The sequence below is a fragment of the Ornithodoros turicata genome, chromosome 6, assembly GCF_037126465.1.
Source record: "Ornithodoros turicata isolate Travis chromosome 6, ASM3712646v1, whole genome shotgun sequence".
Taxonomy (NCBI): domain Eukaryota; kingdom Metazoa; phylum Arthropoda; class Arachnida; order Ixodida; family Argasidae; genus Ornithodoros; species Ornithodoros turicata.
Genome location: NC_088206.1, coordinates 73013208 through 73038650, shown reverse-complemented (window position 1 = coordinate 73038650; position 25443 = coordinate 73013208). Strand labels below are relative to the sequence as shown.

Genomic DNA, 25443 nt, shown 5'->3' with positions numbered 1-25443 from the left:
ATATGTGATATCCAGGATGTTTGGGAGCACTCTGGGACATCCCCTCGACATAAGTGATATCCAGGATGTTTGGGAGCAATCTGGGACATCCCCTGGACATTAATGGTTTACTCGGCAGCTTTCCTTCGATTTACCTGCCCGGCCCAATGGCTCAAGCCTGAAGAATCTCTAGGTTTCCCGGACCACTGGAGTGGGCCGTCAAACTTGACAGTGGCTAACTGACCGTGGGGTAACATGGGCTCGGGCCCACAATGTCAAATCCGAGCCCAGTCCAAGGGGCTGGGCTCGGGCCTTTGGGTAAGCCCGTGCGGTTCTCTAATTCTACCTGAGAAGGTAAGGCCACATCTAGTAGGCCCAGCATTGCGAGACCAGACACCAGAGAGCAGGACAAGACCAATGTTACGGGCTTGGTCGCCGGAAAAAGGAATCGAACGGCTGCGCCTTTCGTCTTTAGTGGTGGTTGTCGGTTGTCGTCTGCTGAGGTGTAGGTGACAACATCCGACTGAAAAGAAAGGGAAAGAGGTGGGTTGGAGAAAGGAACAGACCTTGTCATTTAAAATCCAACGCACCAGTGTACGCAACAATTAAATAATTGTTAACGTGTTGAGTTTTAAAGGATGTGTCTGTGTTTGGACTATTTTTTAGAACAGACCTTGACGGGACATTTAACGGAAATTCGCTACGCGCTCGTGGATGATCGTGTTTAGTAAAGACAGAATCGAGGGACTCCAGATATTTGAAACAGAGACAGTCCTATTAACAATCTCAGTTAAAAGTAGTAATGGAGGTTCCTGACTGAGAGGCTCTGCCAATGCTTGACTGGCCCACTCGGTACATCTGAACTGAGAGCGCAAGAAACACGGACAAAGAACGGAGAAACAGACAGGACGGGCGCTAACTTCCAACTAAGTTTATTGAAGAAAATGAGCAAAAAAAAAAAAAAAAAAGAAGAAATCACCTTCACAGCACACGTGTCACTTTCTGGGCACACCGGTTCTGTGCACACGGGTTCCGAGGAAGAACAGTTCAGCAGGTGTGGTTACGCACGCATCTTGATGGTCTTTTCTGCTGCTATTATTTCCCTCGTTAGTTTAGTCTTGTCTCTTGCAATGATATGGCAATCTCGATAGATAGGTTCACATCCATGAGTGTTACAATGATAAGCCAACCACCCCTCTTTTTTCTTGTTGTTCACGTGGTTTCGGTGTTCGCGCAAGCGATCATTAATGCATCGCCCAGTTTGGCCTATATAACACTTCTTGCGCTCTCAGTTCAGATGTCTCATAACCGACTAGCCCAAGCCTCAACCCTTCCCACTCGGTACCTCCTCCCCCCCCTCTCAAATTGTGGACATGCAATGTCACAGTGTTGCCGCAGACGATTGGAGGTAGCCCGTATCTACGAAAATGGCTATAGTGCAAGGTTTGCGGGCAAATCTCTACCTTACTGGGGTCCTCAAAGGCTTCGATGCTCTTACTCCGCAGCACGAGAACCGCGACTTCAACGGCGACAACAGCAACGGCTCCGAGAGCTCCGGCCATTCCCAGAGCCAAATACGGTTCTAGGAGCTCTCCTTCGACAAATATTGTCAGGGCTCCTCCAACGAACAATGGCCAGAGGAAGAGGACGGCCTGGGCACCGTGGAATGCGGGGGAAACATTCCGACAACCGACATGCAGCCCTCCACAGAGAGTCTGTGCGAGTCGACGAGCGACAAACTTCAACTTGTATCCGCTGATTGGTGGAGCCATCATTCCCGTTGGTCGGAGTTGTCATTTCACGAGGGATCAGAAGCTCCACTGGAAGACTGCAAAACAATGTCAATGTAAGGTACAAGCTCTCCCAGCAACTTCCCCTCTCATAGATCTTACGACAAAACCCCCCACAGTTTTCTTGTACGAATATATTTCGTGCAACCTGCACTTCAGTATAGCAGGAACGTACAGAATTCCTCCAAGGATAAAAATACAGAAATTATCGGGTAATTTCTAATTTCACGGGAGAGTAAACATCGATAAATACTCATAATGAATATCTTTCGAAATGGAGTTCTGCTGGCAACGCCACCAGCACTAGTTGAGTCTGAAACTTGAGTCGATTTCTTGTAGTTTGCCCAATGGTTTGCCTTCACTTGCCCTTGCCAGGATAACCTTTGTCGCTACAGAATTTCGTTGAAAAGCAAAAAACGGACCTCACTTGATGATTCGTGGCTCCTTACACTCAGTGTCTACACAAGAGTACGCAAATCGAAAGCGAAAAATGTCATGTGCACAACCTGGCACAACACAGATTCCTGCAAACGGTTGTCATCGTGATTGCTATGGTTACGAGCTTACGGCTCATCCCCATCCATCCATGTAAAGTGTAAATGTAAAATCTAAAGTGTGTCCTGAAAATCTCTAGTATCTCTCTCTCTCTCTTGTTCATTGGAAAAACGCGAACTTGTGTGTAAAAATTATTCATTTGCAATGTCACAACTTTCACAACTTCACAACCGTCACAACGTCATAACCAGTTATAACGTTATAACTCACAAGTGCAGTGCAGCATACGCTTAGCAACAAAACAAAAAATTGAAAACAAATTTTTTCTGTGTTGACAATTATTTTTTTTAGTGAGTCCATAAACCCATGAACCCATGAACCTCAAAGCAGAAGCGGCACTTTTTCCCGTTGAGAACTATTTTTTATCGCGCATATGGGTAATTCTAAGATAGGCTGGATAGGCGTTCATTTTAATTTCTACATTGTGATTGCGCCGCTTGGCGAGTTTCGCGCTGCATTGTCTGTCAAATACCCCTTTTGCTAGTTTTTCACGAATGACTGTTTAATCCCAATACAAATATGTTGCAGCTTTTAAGTTCCACTTCTTACGATGCCTCTTTCATCCAACTGAATCGGTGTAGAGGTCTTCCTGTCTAAACGGTAAAGCTTCATCACCGCTCAACTAATCGCTGCAAGTTCGTCGTGCGCCGAAAACTCCTCGACCCGTCACAATCATGTCTACACCTGCAACATCGGTTAACATAAGCGTTGAAGCTGGGCAGGAGTATCAAGTGCAAGAGATAGCGTACGATGGACAAGAAATTTACGTTCAGTAAGTATCGCCAGCCGGTATTACGAACACTACTCAACAAGTTGCTTTCAATTTAGAATGTTTCACAATAGTTTAATTGTATGTGGTTTAAAGTGCTTTATTTCAGCTAGATTGGCGCAGATATATCGACATTATACAAATCTTTCACGTTTTGTGTATGCTTCTGAACATGTTTGCAAAGCCTACCCCATTCATTGCAGTCACTGTGATAAAATTTGTGTGTGAGATGAAAGTTGCATGAGATAAGATCGAGAGATATCAGTGGACAGAAAAAAGGGAGAGGAGGTAATTAACAATAACATTAATAGAAAAGCTCAAGTACTCCTTGTTCATGATGTCCCTTGCAGGCCATGTTCCATGTCCGAGAACCTCACCAAGTTGGCCCAGAAGATCGACTTTGGGAAGACGGATGGCAGTTCACTGGATTCAGCCATGGACACGTCCGCTTCCGGTGAAGAGCAAAAGGCCTCTTTCCAGCCTTCTCTCTGGCCGTGGGATTCTGTCCGCTCAAAGCTACGGTTTGTACCCTGTCCTCGTTGTCATCATCTAGCGACACAACTTCATCTTCTTCGTCAAAAAGTGATTCTTCCGCATGATCCGCTAACACTGACGATAAATTACTGGGCACTCGGAGCATGGGTTTGTTTAGCTTCAGTATGAGGCTGTCATTTTAAACGTGTCATCTTCCGTCACGGGTTCCATGGGCAGAGGTTTGAATGTGCGTTATGGAACCTGCGACAAAATACGACTGTGGTGCTTCTCGTGGTTGCCTATTATTATTAAGCCACGTAATTATGGTTAAACTAGTCTTTTCCACTCAGAAATGCCCTGACTGAAGTGAGTGTCCTGTCGGATGTCCTCAACATTGCCAAACAGAAGCACTACATGGTGTTGGATCCGGTGTCGCAAGAACAACCCGAGCATAAACCAGTAGCCATGATGTTGGCAAAGAAAAAGGTAAAGACCTTTCTCCTCTCGCAGTTTCCTATACTTAGATGTCTCACAAAGGGAGGGTTGTAAGCATTTTTGAAACTGCAGGTTTAAAGGGATGGGCACATCCATTCCAGTCGACTTGGAAACTGTGGTGTCATTTTATTCCTTTGCTGACCAAGGTATTGAGAGTTGCACACGAAATAGTGACGCAATTTGATGGAGCACGTGGCAGATGTTGAGAGTATGCTGGAATTCCATGGCCTCGAGAAAAGGGGCCAATGTAGATTGTCGGTCGATGCTGAACATAGTGGTATCTGTTTATCCTCGAGGATGTCTTCTTGGTGTCGTGTTTACGAGAAAATATCGTCGTTTGTAATCCGCGTTTTTTTTTTTTTTTTTTTCAGGCTTTGGCATCAGCGGCAACGACGCTTCTCAATGGTGCGGAGTGCCTGCGGACATCCCAGGCGGAGGCGGCCGGAAGGATGCGTCTTGTGCCTGATTTTCACGTTGAGCTGCTGCACATGCGCCAGAATTGGCGACTTAAAAAAGTCGGCAACACCATTTTGGGAGACCTTTCGTATCGTAGTGGTAATGCCTTTATTCCTGTTGCTGGAGCATAACTGTTTCTTTAATATCTTAGATGAGATATCGAGAATTACAAAGTCAATCTGATGCGAGACTCGATTGGCGAAAAATGTGTGTCGCAGGATGTTGCTGATTGTCGGACTTTTAACGGGTTTCTTTACTCGTGTATCCATCTGGAGTTAAATGGTGAAGGAGGATCCTCGGTGCTGTCCTCAGTAGCCTTAGTACGTAGTGCCTTAGGCACGTGCTACAGTGAAGTGATTTCTGTGATGTGACACGATTTTAAAAAGATATCCGCTAAAAGGTAAACAAATCTTAAACACTATCAGGATATTGACAACCTAAGAATGTTACATTGTTGCTACTGACTGCAATGACTCGTCTTATTACTCTATGTTGCAACAAGCAGTATGCCAAAACTAGTATAGGAGCCCTATAAGTGGAGATGCTAGAGTAGGATTTTTTCAGCAGGGTAACCTTGATTAGGGATATAAGACTCCTCTTTGAGCCTGTTGATGCAACATTGAACTTGCGGTAAACGCGCTAAAATTGGACAGGATGAGGCACGAACCTCAACACGACTCTCAACAGTTTACTAACAGAACCAGCGGAGATAGAGACGACCTCAAGCTTATCTCATCTTCACCCAATAAAATGGAAGCAGTGCTCACACATCGGTCCTCTGCCCTCTCGATTAGAAACGCCTAGTAAATTTCCCGTCCTTTCTTTCTTTCTTGTACCGTGCCCCAGTCATTTGTTGGTGCCTCGGTGTGTGTGATTCGTGTTCCGTCTTGTCCAACTTTAGCGCTGTTAGCACGAGCTCAATCCTATTAGAGATTTAAGCATTTTGTGCCATTCTCCGGCTGAACGCATTTACGAGGTTACGATCATTGCTGTGAGCCAACTAATAAGAGCTAGCGAGAGACTAATCTTGAAGCATTGCAGCTGGTTCCCGCTTCTGGCAAAGCGGTACCTTCGAGGTTTCCAAGAGTGCCCAGGCTCTGGCCATCACCAAACAGCCAACAACCCCCGAAATTGGGACTTCTGGTGCTCCCCCGAGAGGCAGCTCCCTCAAGGTGACCCTGCCCTCGGAGCTCGAGGGCATTTCCTACATCCAAGTCACCATCCAGAAAGGTGTCTCGCTTCTCTATATTGCATCCGTACTGAGAACGTTTTGTCTTTGTCATCCTTTGCAAAAGTTCCTAGCGTAGTTGTCCTATACTATTTGATACAGATTATATGATATATTATCTGACTTAGCTTGTCCCCCCCAGCATGTATCCTGTCAGCATCCTGTGCTGTGGGACTGCTGTCCTGAGGGAACAGATAGCTTACACGTTCTGCCTGCCTTCTGCAGTCATCATCTGTCTCCTTTGATTGTGAATGCTTCCTGAAGCATGGTGTAGGGATTTGGACCCACAGTCGGATAAACCTGAAAAGACGAAATGGCGCCAGTTTATCTTTGCAGTCTCCTTAGAGTGGCATCATATTATACAGGTTGTCCCACTTGACAGTCGCCTAAACGCGCACGGTTTCGTGGATGAAACCAAGTGCATGTTGTTGAGAGTCCTCAAAGCTGATAACCAGTATTTTCTTGTTTATGCAAATTAGCTAACTAGAAGTCAATTAAATAGCTTTTTATTTAGTCACTCGAGAGCCAAAGTGTCAGTGAACAGGTTACGGGGTAAGTTGGGACACTTTCGAATAAAGTGTCCTCAAAGCGTTAGGGGTTTCTTTTTTCCTGCTGAAAAAGAAAGCCAGTGAAATTTAAAAGAGTACTGCCGGACTGCCGGCTCATGCGTCACCCTTGTAACACACTCACGCATTTGCCACAGCAACGTTTATTCCGAGGCTAACGTGAAAAATAAACCCTGTCTGGCAGAGCATTTACTTTGTTTAGGACATTTACTTTGTTTAGCATTTACTTTGTTTAGGACAGCTTATTCGAAAATGCATCAACTTACTCTATGACCTGCCCATTGACATTTTGGCTCTCGAGTCCCTAATTAAAAAGTTTGTTAATTTTAATTAATAAGCCGATGAGTGTAAATGAAAAATATTGACTATCAGCCTTCGGCGATTCTTAACGACATGCAGTTGGTTTCATCCACAAATACAACTTTTTTCTTTAAAGCTCGGCGACTGTTACGTGGGACGCCCTGCATGTCTGCAATTAAATTTGCGGAGGATAACAGTCTCGCAAATTAGCGTGTTTGCTTCACTACGGGAAAGCCGAGCTCCTTTTTTTTATTTCACGTAGTATACAATTCTGATGAACCATTGGAATGCCTAGAGACACAGTGTTGGACATCTCTATGTGACATTGTCCGAAAGAACGGAAGGAAGCTTGGCTTATACCGAGCCCATTTCTCCTAACAGATACGGAGACAATAGCGAGCGGCCAGCTCAGCATCAACCTGCCGCAGAACGCATTTTCTAATCCAGACAGCGCATGGCAACAGCGACTGGAAGCCGCTCAGAATGTGCTCTTCTGCAGGGAACTCTTCTCTCAGGTAGAACGGCAGCTATCCTTTTTTGTCTGCTGTTCATGTTGTAGGCTAAACCAGAGCCATCTATGAGGCTTCGAGGGATTTTCTTCCTGCTCATCAAACAAAGCCTGCTTAATGCCTACCTTCCCTCGTTTGAAATGTCCGTTTTCCACCGCAGAAAGCTAGGGAGGGGCTTTACGTTATAATAACTGCTAAATTCACCTTGGTGGGACTGTGTTGGGCATCACCTCGTCTCCAATAGAATTTGACATTTTTTTAAAATCTAATTGATGGCGTTTGGGGTCCTGGTTTTGATGCGAGAATGCACCGAGGGTTAACACGAGAATGGTTTACGAATTAATTTCAGCTGGCCCGTGAGGCTGTTCAACTCCAGCCATCAATTCCAAACTTGGTGGTGGGAAACGAAATCACGACATCCTTGTTTCCGGGTATTCAGCTCTGCATTGGACTCTGTCATCGTACCCTTCAGGTACTCCACAATTACCTATACTTAGTTTTTCTGTTACTCAGCATGTTTACGGCGAAAATATTAAGCAGCAACATTTTTCTGTTCCCACTGGGAGCTTTTTAGGTCTGTCACACACTGTTGAGAATATTTATAATCTCGAATGATGGTCCACTCGACGCAGGATCGCAAACCGGTACCCCCTCCAGCGCGTCTGGACCACAAGCATGTCTTGGAGCACTCCCTGCACCAACTTTTGCGGGAATACCATTATTCTGCCCTTCACCACTCTGCACCGCGTCCTGCGTCGGCCGTCATGGGACTTGGCCGCAGGAGACGACTCGCAGGTCCCCACGCGTACGACCGAGCACGATTGGCCGAAACTCTTCACAGGTGGGCGCAACTTCTGAACACTTTTTCCAAAACTTATTGCGATGCTCAAGCGAGTTACTGCTGCGATAATACTGTCAGGCTTATACGCCTGTGCACACTTACAGCCTTAAGACTAATGGCCTTACGAAAAGGTCGTGGCTGGAATACGGCCTTAAGCCGTGGGAGGCTGCCGGACAGTATCCGTGAAGGCGTTTTGCCGATGATGTCTACAGCGAAAAACACATTTGTTCTCGCTGTGGGCATTTGGAAACAACGTTTGGTTGGTATTTAGTCAGTTGGAAAAACACAACAGCAAATAAGATTTGCTTTGAAGCGTTTGAAAGTTTTGCGTGCAGACGACATGGAGTGCAGTGGTTCGAGGGTATCACTACGAGCTGAACATACGAGATAGAATGAGAAGCAAAGTGCAAAAATGCACGAGAAAAACATCAGGCGTTGAACACGAAAGAAGTTGACAAAACATTACGAACTGTAAAAAACTTTATTTTGAATTAAATTAAACTCGATGGAAACTGATCTCTATTACAAAGACACTTGCACATTTTGCTGCGACAACCAGTTTGTACTGGTTGTCGCAGTACGGACAATGAGTAATGAAACAAAGTTGAAACCTTTCAGTGAGACACTTCTGGAGAAGATCATTGCGCAAACTCAACACGTCGTCATGCGCCTGAGGTGAGTGCAGAGTCAACCGTAACAGAGTAGTCTCTGATAGTCGCAGTCCGTTGGTAGTTACGCACTGTAGCGTCGGTGCTTTGCAGGACAATGTCAGTGATAGACCAGTTTGCTAGCGAAGTGAAAGATCCCCTGGTGGTTGCCCATTGGATGTGCATGAGCAGCCCCATCAATAACTCCGTCAAAATCAACATCCTGTCACAGGGATACGAAGTCATCTGCAGGTGATTGGTGACACGAGGGAAAGTGGTTGCAGCTGATGACGTTCATGTTGTCCCGTGCAGAACGCCGCTCGTGATCCAAATTGAGGAAAAAAATCTCAAGGCCATCTGCCGCGATGGTCGAGTCATCAACCTCTCCTATGAGCCGCAAGAGTTACGTTACTTACTCATGTGTCAGGTGAGACAAAACTTTGAGAAGAAACCTCCACACTTGGGTGTTTCTATAATCGTTGTCGGTTTGAAAGTGTCCTCAAGTGAGAAGTTGTGGTGGAAAACAACATGTCGAATCCGGTAGAATCTGAATTGTTTATGATATGGGCTGTAGTTCCATACACGAGCTAGAAGGTTGCGCGTCAAACCCTATTTAGAACGTAGCCGTTCTTTTTTTTTTCCTGCCTCAGAACTGCCCAAGGAGGACCTGATCTGTAGTATAGCAGTACTATCAGTAGTAGTATTAGTATCATGAAAATGAAAGGTAACAATGATTCTTCACTCAAAGTAAAGGTAGCCTAGGCATTTCCTGCCACATGACCTTCTTGCTCTCAGGCAGCATGCAGGAGCTACTGGCACAGCAATAGACACAAATCGCAGCAAATGACAGTAACTACGTTAATTGCTCTTTTTTTGCCTACTACATTTACTGACACAAAATATATGTCTATGTATAACAATATTTGATTGGTAATTGTTGAATTATTTATTGATTAGAACGATAATTTTGTTATTGATACGGCCCTAATAGTAGTAATAAAAAGTTCCTATTGGAAGCGTGCCGTTAGCCTCCCATGACCTAAGTTAAGCTTGGGTCTGATTTCACAGCTCGCGCGTTAGCAGAACGAATCGAGAATGTGTCGCGAATGATGCTGAAGCACCGTCGACGAAATGCGACGGGAAACCGCTCGTAAGCTTTCCGTGTCGTATCCAGGTGGCACAACATCAGGTAAATGCCGTCCAGACACTGGCAAAATTTGTCAGCTGGAAAGTGATGTCGACATGCAGCAACGTCGGCGTTGGACCGGTAGAATCCGTGGGGAATTCCTGCTCCATTCTCATGGCATCTCCAACTGGTGATAAGTAAGTGATATCTTTGAAATGGAGCTGCGCAAATATTCGAAAGAAATACTGTTTTGTGCAGTATTCGCTGGCAATTTTGTGGATTTTTGACTATTTTTAAAATATTAATGAAAGAAGGTGTAGCACCTTCGTTGCCGCACTTTCACGTCAGCGTTGTGGGCGTGTCGCACGATAGGAGTGGCAGTGCGTCACATTTTATGCCCCCCCCCAAGTACGTAATCCACTCGATCACCACGGTGATGATCGCATTTCTGTCCATCGTGTCTGTCCCGGTGTCGATGCAGAGTGGATTGGAAACCGAAAATGGGAGTGTAGCTGGCTCTGTGACCCTGAAAAGTGATTTCCTTCCACTTCCACTACCGGGTGTCGAGAGGTGCACGAAATATTGAGACGCTGAACGGACTACCGAGGGAGCAGAGCAGCTACGTGTGCAAGTTCTTTGAGTATACTCCAAGGCAGCTGGGCAACAGCGAGACAACAACGGGTGATGCTTGGGCTCTTGTCATGCATGCAACCATTATCGAGAGTTACCAGTGAGAGAACAAGCAGTGGAAAGAAAGAAATCTGCAGCGAAATGCAAAGATGGCGAGGTTGCAAAAATATGATTCGACCTCCGTTTGTCCCTGATTACACTCTGCCTTCAAGAGCAGCCCTTTTCCCGCGTTACTGTGCCAAAGCGAAATTAAAAAGCGCAAACGAGGGTTTTTGAAAATGTCACGGAACGCACGTGGGACCACCCGCATTGGTGTTCAGTGACGGAAAGCTTCACTCAGTCCGCAACCTCTCCTGTAACAAATTGTGCTCGCAAAATGCACCTAGACGGGTTCTCACGACAACACTCACCCAGTGATTGGAAGGGGTCTTCTGTGCTTACATTATCGTTACTTACGTTATATTTGCAGTTTGTAAAAAGTGCAGAAACTAGAGGCAGTATATCTGAATATGTGCGATAGACTTCTTTTCCTGATGATATTTTATTCTGACTGAAAAACTGAACAAATTAGAGGCAGCAGTTCTCGTAGTGGGCAGGAAGTTGTGAAATTTTTTAGAGCAAGATGTTTGAAATATATGAATTGGGCTTTTTGTGAATAGTATTTGAATTGGATTCACAGTGTGTGTGTGTGTGTGGTATTCATATTCAATTCTGGAAGTTTTGCTATTCGGACAACTCTACTTAGAACAAAATTAGAACGTGCAACACTGTGTCTTTCAATGTGGTGAACATGGTGTTATTTTCATAAGCTGTTTTGTTTTCACATGTCACACGTTGTTGTCACATGTCATCACATGTTTTCATGAGAAGTACTCAAATCAACCTGGAATTATCGTGCTCAAACTTTGCTCGAGGTTCCTGTCAATGTGGGGCCACGTTTTAAGTTCAACAATTAAAACGGGTGATTTTAATTCATTCAACCCATTTGATTCACTCAACTTGTTGAATCGAATAATGTCCATAGGGGAAGTACGTGTATGTTGTCGAATGAATGAATTGTTCCGAACAACTCTGATGTAGAGATTGACACGGGCCTCTATTTTTCGGCCTTCCCCGATCAGAGAATAACCGCACCTGCCCATGGCCCGCCCACCAGGTAGGGGTGGACATTAATTATTCCGAAAACACGAGGCACCGCAACAAATAAAAACAGTTGAAACATTGTTACACTCCGGACTGCCTGCATTTGATGATGAAACCAGCGGCATGGCTGAGTGGGCTAAGGCGTCCGCTCGTTGGTGGTAACCAAGGTCGTGCTGTAGACTGGGAGGTGGTGGGTTCGAATCCTACCGCCGGCTGTGCTGTCTGAGGTTTTCCCTGGGTTTTCCGAAGACTTTCCAGACGAATGTCGGCACAGTTCCCCCTGAAGTCGGCCCAGGACGCATACTAATCCCCCTGTCCCCCACTCCTTCCTGCTGTCCACATCTGTATGCCGCTCATAGCCACAGTTGCTTCGCGGCGCTAACACGCAATCAAAAAAAAAAATTGATGATGATGATTAGGGAGTTTCATCGCCAGGGGCATTACCTTACTGCATTACTGGTGGTGATGTGGGGAATGAATCACCTCACAGTCCTACAGTGTCCAATATGGTCAGGAGACGTTGGCGGCCTGAATATGGCGATGGACCAAGCAGTTTTGCAAGTGCAATATTCGACCATCTTTGATGTAAGAGAGCTGCTTTTGCGGCATTGTCAGCCTTGTTCATTGTCAGCCCACAACACCGCAGTGATAATAAATAATGAACAATAAATAATAACCGATTGTCTGATTGTCAGTTTTTCATTCCTAATGATGAGTCCTGAAATTGTCATACGTTGTTTAACTGTTTCCAAGTTGTTTTATTTGTTGCGCTGCCCTTGTGGCTCCTGCTTTCAAAATAAAGGATTTTCACGATGCATAGAACAATCCAGGCCTGGAGCCAAACAGCTATGTGTGGCCCTGCCCTTGTCAATCTCTACCTCTCTCTATCTTTGAAAATTGTAGCTGCTTATAGTGTCACTTTCGGTTGTCAGAACAGTCTGGACTTGTCGCAAGTTTAGAAGCGTCACCAGATAGCTGTTGTTCTTGGTGCAGGGTGATCTCTGTACGATGCAGCCCACAGTCTGGTGCGCACGTGTCCGTCTCTTCGTCCCCACAGCAACAAGACTTCTACCCATCAACGCTGGTCCGGGATCGAAAGTGGCACAACCTGAGTGGCTCCTTCAGAGAGGTTTGCCTCTCGCGTATGCATGGCAAGTCATTTCTCGCAAAGATGGAGCTGCTCATGGCAGCACTAACAACCTAACTCACATTTTGTACAAATCTCGGCCTGTGATTAAAAGTATGCGAAATACATTTCAAAAGGAACAAACATTGTGCACACTGGTTAAAAACTGTCCATCCAGCATCCATGCTTCCAGACACCCTCATTGCTGAACTACCACATGTGTGGCATTATGCCAATGCTACCTAGACTGACAAATGCTTAGTTGTCCCCCCAATCCCAGTCACACAGGTAGCCAAAATCATGTCACTGTTCATGGCAAACATGTACCCCATGGTGCCTGCATAGTAGAAGCTCAGGCCCTTCTCTCGTTATCCCAGTTTTAGTTATTCGTACCTTCAATGCCACATTCAGCCCTTTCTAAAATATACCATTTATTATTGTATTTTCAAAAACGTGTAATCAGAGGTCAGTCAACCAAGCTCGTATCGGAGACGGCGGAGACGTTGAAAATCAGTGTTTGGCCCACATGCACCCTGGTAGTCTTCCAGCTCTGTGTTGAAGACTGCCCAGCTCAATTTGTTGGGCGACACATAGTGCGCGGACAATGTGTGATCAGCGTATACAAGCTGGAAAAAAGTGTGTTCGCATATACCTTTGTTTTTATCTGCTCTCTAAATGATGGTGGTGGTGGTTCTCAAGATGATGATTCCGCTTACTTTTTGAGAAATCGTTTTTTCAGTGTCATATATGTACTGCTCGTGGGTGTATCGGTTCCCACTAACAACAAATTCTTCAGGGTACAGCACTTGCGTTTTGCTAAATGGTGTGGTGCACACCTGCGATGAAAACAGAGGGCACATCACTGGTTGTTAAAAGTAAGTTGATAAGATCGCGATAATTCAGCTGAAATTATCATCACTTCTTCATGCTAAGCTCAGCAGGAGTAATTGTGCCGCTGCAATATCCTCTAGGTTAAACGAGGCCTGCTCTGTGACACCTGCGGAAGATTGCTACAAATTGCTGCCAGTGCGGCTGTAGGGTGTGATCATTAAAAGCATGTTTATGATTGTGGCAATGTTGCGAAAATTTTGTATAGCATGTGGTTTGGTTGCTCTCCACCAGCCAGTGACTGTGATTGGTTGGACTATAAGCAGGGCTTCGTGAAGCAGTTGCCATTGTGATCTGTTGTGTAAGCTGTGGGTACGCTACTGTAGTTTGCAAGGGTGCAAAATAGACTGCAGATTAGGATCGTTGTCTAATACAGCAGCGATGGAAGTGAAGTAGTCTAAGATTGCCTTACCTGACTGTAACTGACAAGTGCAAAACTGGTTGGTTTGTAGTGTACTACGTTCCTGCTGGTTTCATTTTTCCAACTAGGAGGCATCTCAAACAAGGCCACCCCCATTGTGAAAGACATCATCAGTACAGCTGGAATGGGAACCAGACTGACTAGTAGCTCTAGAGTGTCCAGCTGCAAAATGAGTCTCTTCTTATTGTACAGTCACAAAGTCACAATCATGCTTGTGTGCAACATGCGAGCTGTGGCACCTGACACATTTTGGGCATCTGGTGACGAAATGTGAAACCAATCGGGTGGCATATACGTGGACAGGAGTAGTTCTTTCGGTTCCAGGCCACGAGTTGAAGCAGTATCCTTTATCACTTCTCTCACAAACTACACCTGGCTCTTGAGCATGTCAATACACCCACTACGCAGATAATGGTTGGTTTGACTAGTCACCAGGTTCTCGAACCATGGCCACAACTTGTTGCACGCACGTATGATTGTGGCCGGCCATATACAGCATCCTCAAAGTCACATGCTTGACATCACCAAATGTTACGTATTGGCTAAGGACACAAATGAGCTATAAGCCAAAGTGTGATCACCTTAGGAAGAGACTCAGCATTGTTTCCTATGGAGTGATGAAAATGGCAACCATTGTTCTTCTGCTATACTCTAAATGCTGTTTGACCTCTAGCATAGCAGAACGATGGTATGCTCTTATGTGGTACATTGCCTATTAGCTACGGGCATGGATGAGCCATGCATAGTGGTACATTCCTCAGTGGTACATGGCCCATTGGCTATGGACACGGATGAGCCATGTAGACCCCAACGTGATGGCCTTTGGAGGAGGTTGGACATTGTTTCCCATGCTCGATGCAGAGGGCTGCCATTGTTCTTCACCTATATCCTAAATGCTGTGGGACCTCTAGCATAGTAGAAAGGTTGCACGTTCTTTTGTGGTACATTGCCTAATTTCCTATGGAGTGGTGCACAGACCTGCCATCATTCATCTATACCATAAATGCTGTGAAACCTCCTGCATAGCAGAATGATGGTACGTTCTTCTGTGATACATTGCCTGTTGGCTATGGACACAGATGAGCCATAGAACAAAGTGCGATCGCTTTAGGCGGAGGACTGGGCATTGTTCCTATGGAGTGATGCAGAGGGCTGCCATTGTTCTTCAGCTATACCCTAAATACTGTGATACCTCTAGCATAGCAGAATGATGGTACGTTCTTCTGTGATACATTGCCTGTTGGCTATGGACACAGATGAGCCATAGAACAAAGTCCGATCGCTTTAGGCGGAGGATTGGGCATTGTTCCTATGGAGTGATGCAGAGGGCTGCCATTGTTCTTCTGCTATACCCTAAATACTGTGATACCTCTAGCATAGCAGAATGATGGTACGTTCTTCTGTGATACATTGCCTGTTGGCTATGGACACAGATGAGCCATAGAACAAAGCCCGATCGCTTTAGGCGGAGGACTGGGCATTGTTCCTATGGAGTGATGCAGAGGGCTGCCATTGTTCTTCAGCTATACCCTAAATACTGTGATACCTCTAGCATAGCAGAATGATGGTACGTTCTTCTGTGATACATTGCCTGTTGGCTATGGACACAGATGAGCCATAGAACAAAGCCCGATCGCTTTAGGCGGAGGACTGGGCATTGTTCCCATGGAGTGATGCAGAGGGCTGTCATTGTTCTTCAGCTACACCCTAAATACTGTGATACCTCTAGCATAGCAGAATGATGGTACGTTCTTCTGTGATACATTGCCTGTTGGCTATGGACACAGATGAGCCATAGAACAAAGTCCGATCGCTTTAGGCGGAGGACTGGGCATTGTTCCTATGGAGTGATGCAGAGGGCTGCCATTGTTCTTCAGCTATACCCTAAATACTGTGATACCTCTAGCATAGCAGAATGATTGTACGTTCTTCTGTGATACATTGCCTGTTGGCTATGGACACAGATGAGCCATAGAACAAAGTCCGATCGCTTTAGGCGGAGGATTGGGCATTGTTCCTATGGAGTGATGCAGAGGGCTGCCATTGTTCTTCAGCTATACCCTAAATACTGTGATACCTCTAGCATAGCAGAATGATGGTACGTTCTTCTGTGATACATTGCCTGTTGGCTATGGACACAGATGAGCCATAGAACAAAGTCCGATCGCTTTAGGCGGAGGATTGGGCATTGTTCCTATGGAGTGATGCAGAGGGCTGCCATTGTTCTTCAGCTATACCCTAAATACTGTGATACCTCTAGCATAGCAGAATGATGGTACGTTCTTCTGTGATACATTGCCTGTTGGCTATGGACACAGATGAGCCATAGAACAAAGTCCGATCGCTTTAGGCGGAGGATTGGGCATTGTTCCTATGGAGTGATGCAGAGGGCTGCCATTGTTCTTCAGCTATACCCTAAATACTGTGATACCTCTAGCATAGCAGAATGATGGTACGTTCTTCTGTGATACATTGCCTGTTGGCTATGGACACAGATGAGCCATAGAACAAAGTCCGATCGCTTTAGGCGGAGGATTGGGCATTGTTCCTATGGAGTGATGCAGAGGGCTGCCATTGTTCTTCTGCTATACCCTAAATACTGTGATACCTCTAGCATAGCAGAATGATGGTACGTTCTTCTGTGATACATTGCCTGTTTGCTATGGACACAGATGAGCCATAGAACAAAGTCCGATCGCTTTAGGCGGAGGATTGGGCATTGTTCCTATGGAGTGATGCAGAGGGCTGCCATTGTTCTTCCGCTATACCCTAAATACTGTGATACCTCTAGCATAGCAGAATGATGGTACGTTCTTCTGTGATACATTGCCTGTTGGCTATGGACACAGATGAGCCATAGAACAAAGTCCGATCGCTTTAGGCGGAGGATTGGGCATTGTTCCTATGGAGTGATGCAGAGGGCTGCCATTGTTCTTCTGCTATACCCTAAATACTGTGATACCTCTAGCATAGCAGAATGATGGTACGTTCTTCTGTGATACATTGCCTGTTGGCTCTGGACACAGATGAGCCATAGAACAAAGTCCGATCGCTTTAGGCGGAGGATTGGGCATTGTTCCTATGGAGTGATGCAGAGGGCTGCCATTGTTCTTCAGCTATACCCTAAATACTGTGATACCTCTAGCATAGCAGAATGATGGTACGTTCTTCTGTGATACATTGCCTGTTGGCTATGGACACAGATGAGCCATAGAACAAAGTCCGATCGCTTTAGGCGGAGGATTGGGCATTGTTCCTATGGAGTGATGCAGAGGGCTGCCATTGTTCTTCTGCTATACCCTAAATACTGTGATACCTCTAGCATAGCAGAATGATGGTACGTTCTTCTGTGATACATTGCCTGTTTGCTATGGACACAGATGAGCCATAGAACAAAGTCCGATCGCTTTAGGCGGAGGATTGGGCATTGTTCCTATGGAGTGATGCAGAGGGCTGCCATTGTTCTTCCGCTATACCCTAAATACTGTGATACCTCTAGCATAGCAGAATGATGGTACGTTCTTCTGTGATACATTGCCTGTTGGCTATGGACACAGATGAGCCATAGAACAAAGTCCGATCGCTTTAGGCGGAGGATTGGGCATTGTTCCTATGGAGTGATGCAGAGGGCTGCCATTGTTCTTCTGCTATACCCTAAATACTGTGATACCTCTAGCATAGCAGAATGATGGTACGTTCTTCTGTGATACATTGCCTGTTGGCTCTGGACACAGATGAGCCATAGAACAAAGTCCGATCGCTTTAGGCGGAGGATTGGGCATTGTTCCTATGGAGTGATGCAGAGGGCTGCCATTGTTCTTCAGCTATACCCTAAATACTGTGATACCTCTAGCATAGCAGAATGATGGTACGTTCTTCTGTGATACATTGCCTGTTGGCTATGGACACAGATGAGCCATAGAACAAAGTCCGATCGCTTTAGGCGGAGGATTGGGCATTGTTCCTATGGAGTGATGCAGAGGGCTGCCATTGTTCTTCTGCTATACCCTAAATACTGTGATACCTCTAGCATAGCAGAATGATGGTACGTTCTTCTGTGATACATTGCCTGTTGGCTCTGGACACAGATGAGCCATAGAACAAAGTCCGATCGCTTTAGGCGGAGGATTGGGCATTGTTCCTATGGAGTGATGCAGAGGGCTGCCATTGTTCTTCAGCTATACCCTAAATACTGTGATACCTCTAGCATAGCAGAATGATGGTACGTTCTTCTGTGATACATTGCCTGTTGGCTATGGACACAGATGAGCCATAGAACAAAGTCCGATCGCTTTAGGCGGAGGATTGGGCATTGTTCCTATGGAGTGATGCAGAGGGCTGCCATTGTTCTTCAGCTATACCCTAAATACTGTGATACCTCTAGCATAGCAGAATGATGGTACGTTCTTCTGTGATACATTGCCTGTTGGCTATGGACACAGATGAGCCATAGAACAAAGTCCGATCGCTTTAGGCGGAGGATTGGGCATTGTTCCTATGGAGTGATGCAGAGGGCTGCCATTGTTCTTCAGCTATACCCTAAATACTGTGATACCTCTAGCATAGCAGAATGATGGTACGTTCTTCTGTGATACATTGCCTGTTGGCTATGGACACAGATGAGCCATAGAACAAAGTCCGATCGCTTTAGGCGGAGGATTGGGCATTGTTCCTATGGAGTGATGCAGAGGGCTGCCATTGTTCTTCAGCTATACCCTAAATACTGTGATACCTCTAGCATAGCAGAATGATGGTACGTTCTTCTGTGATACATTGCCTGTTGGCTATGGACACAGATGAGCCATAGAACAAAGTCCGATCGCTTTAGGCGGAGGATTGGGCATTGTTCCTATGGAGTGATGCAGAGGGCTGCCATTGTTCTTCAGCTATACCCTAAATACTGTGATACCTCTAGCATAGCAGAATGATGGTACGTTCTTCTGTGATACATTGCCTGTTGGCTATGGACACAGATGAGCCATAGAACAAAGTCCGATCGCTTTAGGCGGAGGATTGGGCATTGTTCCTATGGAGTGATGCAGAGGGCTGCCATTGTTCTTCAGCTATACCCTAAATACTGTGATACCTCTAGCATAGCAGAATGATGGTACGTTCTTCTGTGATACATTGCCTGTTGGCTATGGACACAGATGAGCCATAGAACAAAGTCCGATCGCTTTAGGCGGAGGATTGGGCATTGTTCCTATGGAGTGATGCAGAGGGCTGCCATTGTTCTTCAGCTATACCCTAAATACTGTGATACCTCTAGCATAGCAGAATGATGGTACGTTCTTCTGTGATACATTGCCTGTTGGCTATGGACACAGATGAGCCATAGAACAAAGTCCGATCGCTTTAGGCGGAGGATTGGGCATTGTTCCTATGGAGTGATGCAGAGGGCTGCCATTGTTCTTCAGCTATACCCTAAATACTGTGATACCTCTAGCATAGCAGAATGATGGTACGTTCTTCTGTGATACATTGCCTGTTGGCTATGGACACAGATGAGCCATAGAACAAAGTCCGATCGCTTTAGGCGGAGGATTGGGCATTGTTCCTATGGAGTGATGCAGAGGGCTGCCATTGTTCTTCAGCTATACCCTAAATACTGTGATACCTCTAGCATAGCAGAATGATGGTACGTTCTTCTGTGATACATTGCCTGTTGGCTATGGACACAGATGAGCCATAGAACAAAGTCCGATCGCTTTAGGCGGAGGATTGGGCATTGTTCCTATGGAGTGATGCAGAGGGCTGCCATTGTTCTTCAGCTATACCCTAAATACTGTGATACCTCTAGCATAGCAGAATGATGGTACGTTCTTCTGTGATACATTGCCTGTTGGCTATGGACACAGATGAGCCATAGAACAAAGTCCGATCGCTTTAGGCGGAGGATTGGGCATTGTTCCTATGGAGTGATGCAGAGGGCTGCCATTGTTCTTCTGCTATACCCTGAATACTGCGAGACCTGTAGGCGGATCGCTTTAGACGGAGGATTGGATATTGTTCCTATGGAGTGATGCAGAAGGCTGTCACTATACCCTAAATGCTTTGAAACCTGTAGCATAGCAGAATGGTTTCTCGCATTCTCTCAGACCCAGCACGAGGGACACACTTACCATGGAAGGGTGTTCGGCCATCCAAGAATTTTTCCAACTGGTCGCGCCTACAGTGGCCATGCTCTCGTTTACATTCCAGTGGGAAACGTGTGTTCTGACGACCACTATGTCAGCTCCTGCCCTGCATAAAATGGGCGTCTTTCTGAAATGCTGCCGAAAGAAGAGTGTATTGCGATGTCTTACTTCACGATGTCCTTGATGAGTCTTGGCAGTTGAGGCAAGTCAACCTTTTTGAGGACTCCTACAGCGATGGCCACAGGGTTTTTGGGCTGCTTCTGGAGATTCCTCAAGACCTGCGTTTTGAAGTCGTTCGGCACCTACTACGTAAGTTGCACCCTCACATAGTTCATAGTAGTGCGTGTGATGCTAAGCAATTAGCATTCTAAATATGGTTGTCAGCGCGCTCTACAGACAGTCAAGAAGAGATTGTTCGAGTGCCACCTCTGTCTTTTTGACGATAGCCTTATATCAATCTTTGAGCTGAGTGGGCTGTTGCAGTGCGTGTTACCTGAGGGTCTCGAAAGGGAAACTATGCTCTTGTGAAATAGGTTTGAGGACTTGATATGTTCGAAACTGGTGGATGATCTAAGGTGATCCTATTTGGCATGATCGTCGTATGCAATCTCCTGGGTGATCCTGAAGAGGTAGCCCTCTAATGATGAATGTGACGCCATTATTCTTTCGAGCAGTCTCCGCGGTAATTGCTCACAGATGCCAGATTAGATGTCGATGATGCTACTCGTTTTGAAGGGAAAAAGACGTGACACTATCAGTAGAGGTGAGTGCGGGTAAGCAAACTTGGACCCGCACAGTACCCGCGCGTGTGTGACCGGCACCCGCAAGAATTTCATCTGAGCGACCCGCACCTGCAGTGCTGTCTGTATACCCGCATAACCGCATTGGGACCCGCAGGGGAAGTGCTACTCGTCCACTTTACCGCTTTTCTATTTTAAAACAATGGAAATTCTGAGGGTTGGCTACGTGTCTCGGACGGCTTCAATCATATGCCAGTAAAACTGCAATTCAACAGAGAGCCATATCTGTCTGCATTAATAATCGAGCTCGCCTGCCAGCACTTGCCTGCCGCAGTCTGGCACATGGATTTATACAGCCAACGACATAAGGCACTGCTGAGCTCGCGTTTGACAGAGAGGGATCACTTACTCGGCCATGGAGTGCGGGTAATGCGGGTATACCCGCGGTCGCATTGCGGTACACCCGCATGTTACTCACTACCCGCAGCGATTGCGAATTCCTACTCGCAAATCGTGACGATGTGCGGGTACCCGCGGGTATACGTACCCGCGCTCAGCTCTAACTATCAGTTCCTATATGCCCCTCTGCATTCACAGATTAGATGCTTAGCAAACTACCTGCTGATTTCCTATAACTATCTCAAGAAGTGTACCGGCGACCATTGTTATTCAGTGTAGTTAGTATACATTCTGGGCCGACTTCATTGGCAACCTGTCAGTCTTCAGCACAACAATGCATGCTGCAGACACTTAGCAATACACTCCTACATACCGGCAGTACGGTTCGGATGTTGTCGACATAACGGTCAATCTGATTGGAGTCACCGATGACGTTGAGGATCCCGTGGTGCGTGATATATTCCGAACGGGAGAAATTGCCACTGTTTAGAGCCACATTCATGACAAAGCTGGAAGAGGAACCCAGTCAATGACATATGGACAGCAGGACGAGAAAAACTCACTCGATATGGAAAGAGAAAGCGAAAGACGTGCGTTTTCCCCTCCTGGCGGCCATCCTCTTGAAGTGAGTAAACGAATCGTCATCCGATGTCGAAACTACATCGAGACGACTGAGGTCGAGAAACACGTGCGTGTAAAAGAGAAAGTCACAGAGACCATCTTTCGGGAAATGTGCTTCGGGGATCTTGCCGCCCAGGGTGCACAGTAAGAGGCGCTCCTGCGGAGGCGAGGTCTCTGCACCTGAAGGGACCATGCATTGCAGTCGATAATGTGATTCATAGACGTCATACTGAAACATTAAGCTTCGTAAAATGGCCGCCGCTGCGCATATAATTAATTATGACATGCTCCGGCGCACCTGCAACTGCTTTATTGCCGCTTTGTCAATAAGCTGTGCAGCTGGTGTAAGATATGTCGGTGGGGCAAAGTTAGTCCACCATTATGACCTAACCCATGACCACACTTTCCGCGCGACGTAAACCAACGAACTATCCGTTATCTATGCTTGATGAGCTGAAACAGTAATCAGTATACCTTTTACCGTATCTCTGTGCACCACGGAGCAAATGTGGCTATGAGCGTTAAGGACCAACTCTGCCAGAAATGCCCGAGAAATCATTAACATGACGTTGGAGTGGAGGCAGTGGGCTCTACCGCATAATACTTCTTCGATCATAAGACAACTGATTACCTGTAGTGGCCAAGACAGGCAGTCCTGACGGTGTGCTCTTGTGTTCTGTCGTTGTAGCTCCAACGGAGCTGCTCACCATAACCTTTCCTGCTCTTGGGGTACTAGAGGTCCACTGGGACGTAATATGCCGGATGTCAACGGTGCCGTCTTGCGCCCGCCGGGCCCTTTCGATAAACTCCGTAGTTGTAGTCTTCTTGCTTCTATTTGGGGCAGCTTCTTCCATCACCAAGGTAGTCACCTCGACAGGCATACTTTTTTCTTGATCTCCAGGAGTGAGAACGTTTCGGTCCATTGGACTACTGCTAATACCCGAGAGGTAGTCAGCCTTCACAGATGTCGTGTTGGTGCTCATTGCCATCCCAGCACCCTTTGTCAACGTGTCCGTCAGGTCTTCGGGTACCCAGAATGTTGCACCCTCAAATGTGTTTTTTTCAGAATCTGCAGTCGTGAGAACATTCTGGTTAATCTGACTGCTTGTCCCGTGCAAGGGATCTTGAGCCTTGTCAGAGGACGTGCTGCTACTCTTGGCAACCACGGTCGTGTCAATTTCCTCTGTAGCGGTGTTGGTTGTATCGGAGAAATCATCGTGCCTTACAGTCCTGAGAACGTGACTTGTATCAGCCTCCAACGTTCCAGTGTCTTCCACAGTGTCACCCTGGACGTCCTCGGAAGTCCTGTACGCCGCGCCTCCAGTACGCTTCGTGGTTGTAAGAACGTCACGGTTGGTGGTAGTAATTGCGGTGCTAAATAAATCTCCTGCCTGGATAGATCTCTCTGTGTATGTGGCTATATCAACTTCTTTGATGTCCTCGGTCGAAGCCTCTCCCGAGTTCCCGTTTGTCGGGCCATTAGTAATAGTGATGAAGTAATGCTTCAAGGTAATTTTTCGACGGCTTCCCAACAGGTGTTCGGGATAACCAGATATGTTCGCGACCACTTTTTCAGTGTCCTCCCTCGCGTTGCTTTTGTTTCGCATTAGCGCGTCCAAGTTACTCGCGTTAAGAGAGTAGGCTTTGAACTTTATCCCTGTAATGTCTGCTGTGAAACCGTGTTGCTTTGTCCGCCCTGCAGCTGTAGTGTTTTTATGCGACCAGTGTTTGACGAAAACGTTTGTACCAGGCACATAATTCAACATTCTGCTGTTCCGCGGCAACGCATTATCGGTGAAGTTATCAATATCCTGGACGTACGTTGCGTTCGGACTTGTCACCTCTATAGTTTTACTTCCAGTCGACGTAACAGCGTTACTTTGGTTCTTGTCGATTGTTGCGTCGTGAGACAGTTCTCTCGACTTGATAGTTGGACGTGACATCGATCTTGCACCTGTCGTGGAGCCTGGCACCCAGAACGTTTGGTCCACGTATGTCGTCTCATTTAAATATTCCGTTTCGGTTTGGAGTGTCAATGGAGAGCTTGTTTTTCTGAAGTTTTCGGAAAAAGTAGACGATGGTTCGTGTCTCGGGCTATGCTGGGTGCCCGGGTATGAGGGTGATACAAGACCCGGATTCCCTTCATGTGCCCTTCGAACCTTTGTCGCCTTCGCAGTCCAAGTCACTGCTGTTTCGGGCTCTGTTTTTGCAAGAAATATAGGTAGTGGTTATAGAGGGTGACTCTTTGGGTGCGTCATAGATAGTGCAATGGAGGCACTGCAAAATGGCGAGGCTCATCACTGTCGCCACAAGGGGTACAAATGGCTTCTCTTGGCTATGGTCTAAGCTACTGCATCCGGATACCAGCCTCGGGGTTCATAATCGGGGCGTGTTGCAATGCTTGGCTCTATGAAACAATGGCTCTGTGAGCTGGGTTTAGCAGCCACCCTTCCTCGGAGTGAGAGGTCGCAGAAAAGGTTCGAGCGCTAGGTTGTTTGCGCTCCGAAACGCTGATGGCATAGCTCCTCACTATTTACAGTTATCGTGAACATGAGTAAATTCGGCACGCGCTTCACATTGGTAGGGTAAAAAGCGACTTTTCCTTTGCAAATTTCCGAGTTGAGTTTGTAAAAAAATGACATAATAAAACTTAAGAGGCCATTCACATCAGGAGGTGGCAAAAACCTAGTAAGAAGAAATGTTTTTCCAAGCGTGATTCTAGGTGGCGTAGTTAATTCCACGTTTTCTGGGACACCCTGTATATCGCTGTTCCCCAGCTCACCGCCATGATTGCTGCACGTGACTTGCGAAGGATTGCACTTGGTCCTCCGAAAGTCTTTATTTACTCACCGAGCAAAAGGCTCGGTCAACCATGGACGACTCCTGTACCTGAGAGGACGTTTTAGATGGTCATCTAGCAGTAACTTACACATTTTCATTCCGATACGTCATTTGTCACGTGTTTGTGAAATATTCATCTAAATACATGGGTGTTTACACTTAAGTGAGTTCTTGCGATGCCTCTTTGCGCTTTGTTCTACGAACTCTGAATTAGGGTTTAAACACCGTTTTAATTTTGAATAATCAACTTAACAGCATAAAGTGTGTTTCCCGTACTAGCGTTCGGTTCGTATAGGAAGAACGTTGTAGAGACTCGCCCTATATAAAGGAAGACACGGCAAGCGCATTCCACAATAGGAAACGGACGTGGTATCGAGTAGGAAAAAATTCTCACCATTCTCCACAAAATAAATGTAATACATGATTCCGACCAGGCCGATGGTGACGAATAAGAGAGACGCGGCCATTGCCACCAATTTCTTCATGGCTTCGATGGTCCAAAGGACTAGCTCACATCGACTATATTCCGCCACGCCTAACACATTTCTCCTAACGTGCAGAGGTTCCTTCTTCTTCGTCCTCAACACGTCTTCTTTCTTCTGGCCTTCATCCCCCCAAGGGACTAAACATGGCGTGCGAGGGAATTGTGGAGAAGACGAGCGCGGACGGTACAGCGTGGCCCCAGACTTCCAGTGCGTGCTTACCTTCGGACGAGATTAATTTCTCAGCAACGTACACGTATTTTTATTCGTAATACCGCAC

At 46.3% G+C, this 25443-nt stretch overlaps 3 protein-coding genes across 8 annotated transcripts in view; 1 reads left to right on the top strand and 2 right to left on the bottom strand.

Annotated features, from left to right (window-relative positions):
- LOC135397323 (pecanex-like protein 4) overlaps positions 1–3589 on the bottom strand; it is a 21543-nt gene extending 17954 nt beyond the window's left edge. Inside the window, exons 1-3 of one of the 4 annotated variants that reach the window (XM_064628836.1) lie at positions 3419–3589; positions 1443–1807; positions 326–502 (exon numbers count right to left, since the gene is read on the bottom strand). In XM_064628836.1, coding sequence (XP_064484906.1) covers positions 326–502; positions 1443–1754 — 489 coding nt within the window. In that variant the 5' untranslated portion in view covers positions 1755–1807; positions 3419–3589. Of the gene's footprint in view, positions 1–325; positions 503–1442; positions 1808–2022; positions 2435–3418 lie in introns of those variants that run through there. The other 3 variants (XM_064628833.1, XM_064628835.1, XM_064628834.1) reach the window with 3 other exon arrangements.
- On the top strand, positions 2726–13539 carry LOC135397325 (mediator of RNA polymerase II transcription subunit 17-like). 2 transcript variants are annotated; one of them, XM_064628842.1, is made up of 13 exons: positions 2730–3096; positions 3444–3614; positions 3918–4053; positions 4434–4617; positions 5560–5748; positions 6994–7127; positions 7471–7593; positions 7754–7962; positions 8581–8637; positions 8724–8861; positions 8922–9036; positions 9784–9932; positions 12502–12762. In XM_064628842.1, exons 1-13 carry the CDS (start codon positions 2999–3001, stop codon positions 12710–12712), a joined length of 1914 nt encoding a protein of 637 aa, XP_064484912.1. In that variant the 5' UTR covers positions 2730–2998; the 3' UTR covers positions 12713–12762. The 2 variants fall into 2 exon arrangements, with proteins under 2 accessions (XP_064484913.1, XP_064484912.1); XM_064628843.1 differs by lacking the exon at positions 9784–9932 and having other exon boundaries at positions 2726–3096; positions 12502–13539.
- On the bottom strand, positions 5929–25443 carry LOC135397324 (uncharacterized). Of its 2 annotated transcripts, XM_064628839.1 has the most exons (9): positions 25076–25443; positions 22472–24040; positions 21783–22020; positions 21593–21728; positions 20249–20358; positions 20066–20186; positions 13935–14105; positions 13351–13470; positions 12890–13260 (listed from the first exon to the last, which is right to left on the bottom strand). In XM_064628839.1, the coding sequence occupies exons 1-9, from the start codon at positions 25164–25166 to the stop codon at positions 13105–13107; spliced, it is 2712 nt and encodes a 903-aa protein (XP_064484909.1). In that variant the 5' UTR covers positions 25167–25443; the 3' UTR covers positions 12890–13104. The 2 variants fall into 2 exon arrangements, with proteins under 2 accessions (XP_064484911.1, XP_064484909.1); XM_064628841.1 differs by lacking the exons at positions 12890–13260; positions 13351–13470 and adding an exon at positions 5929–6046.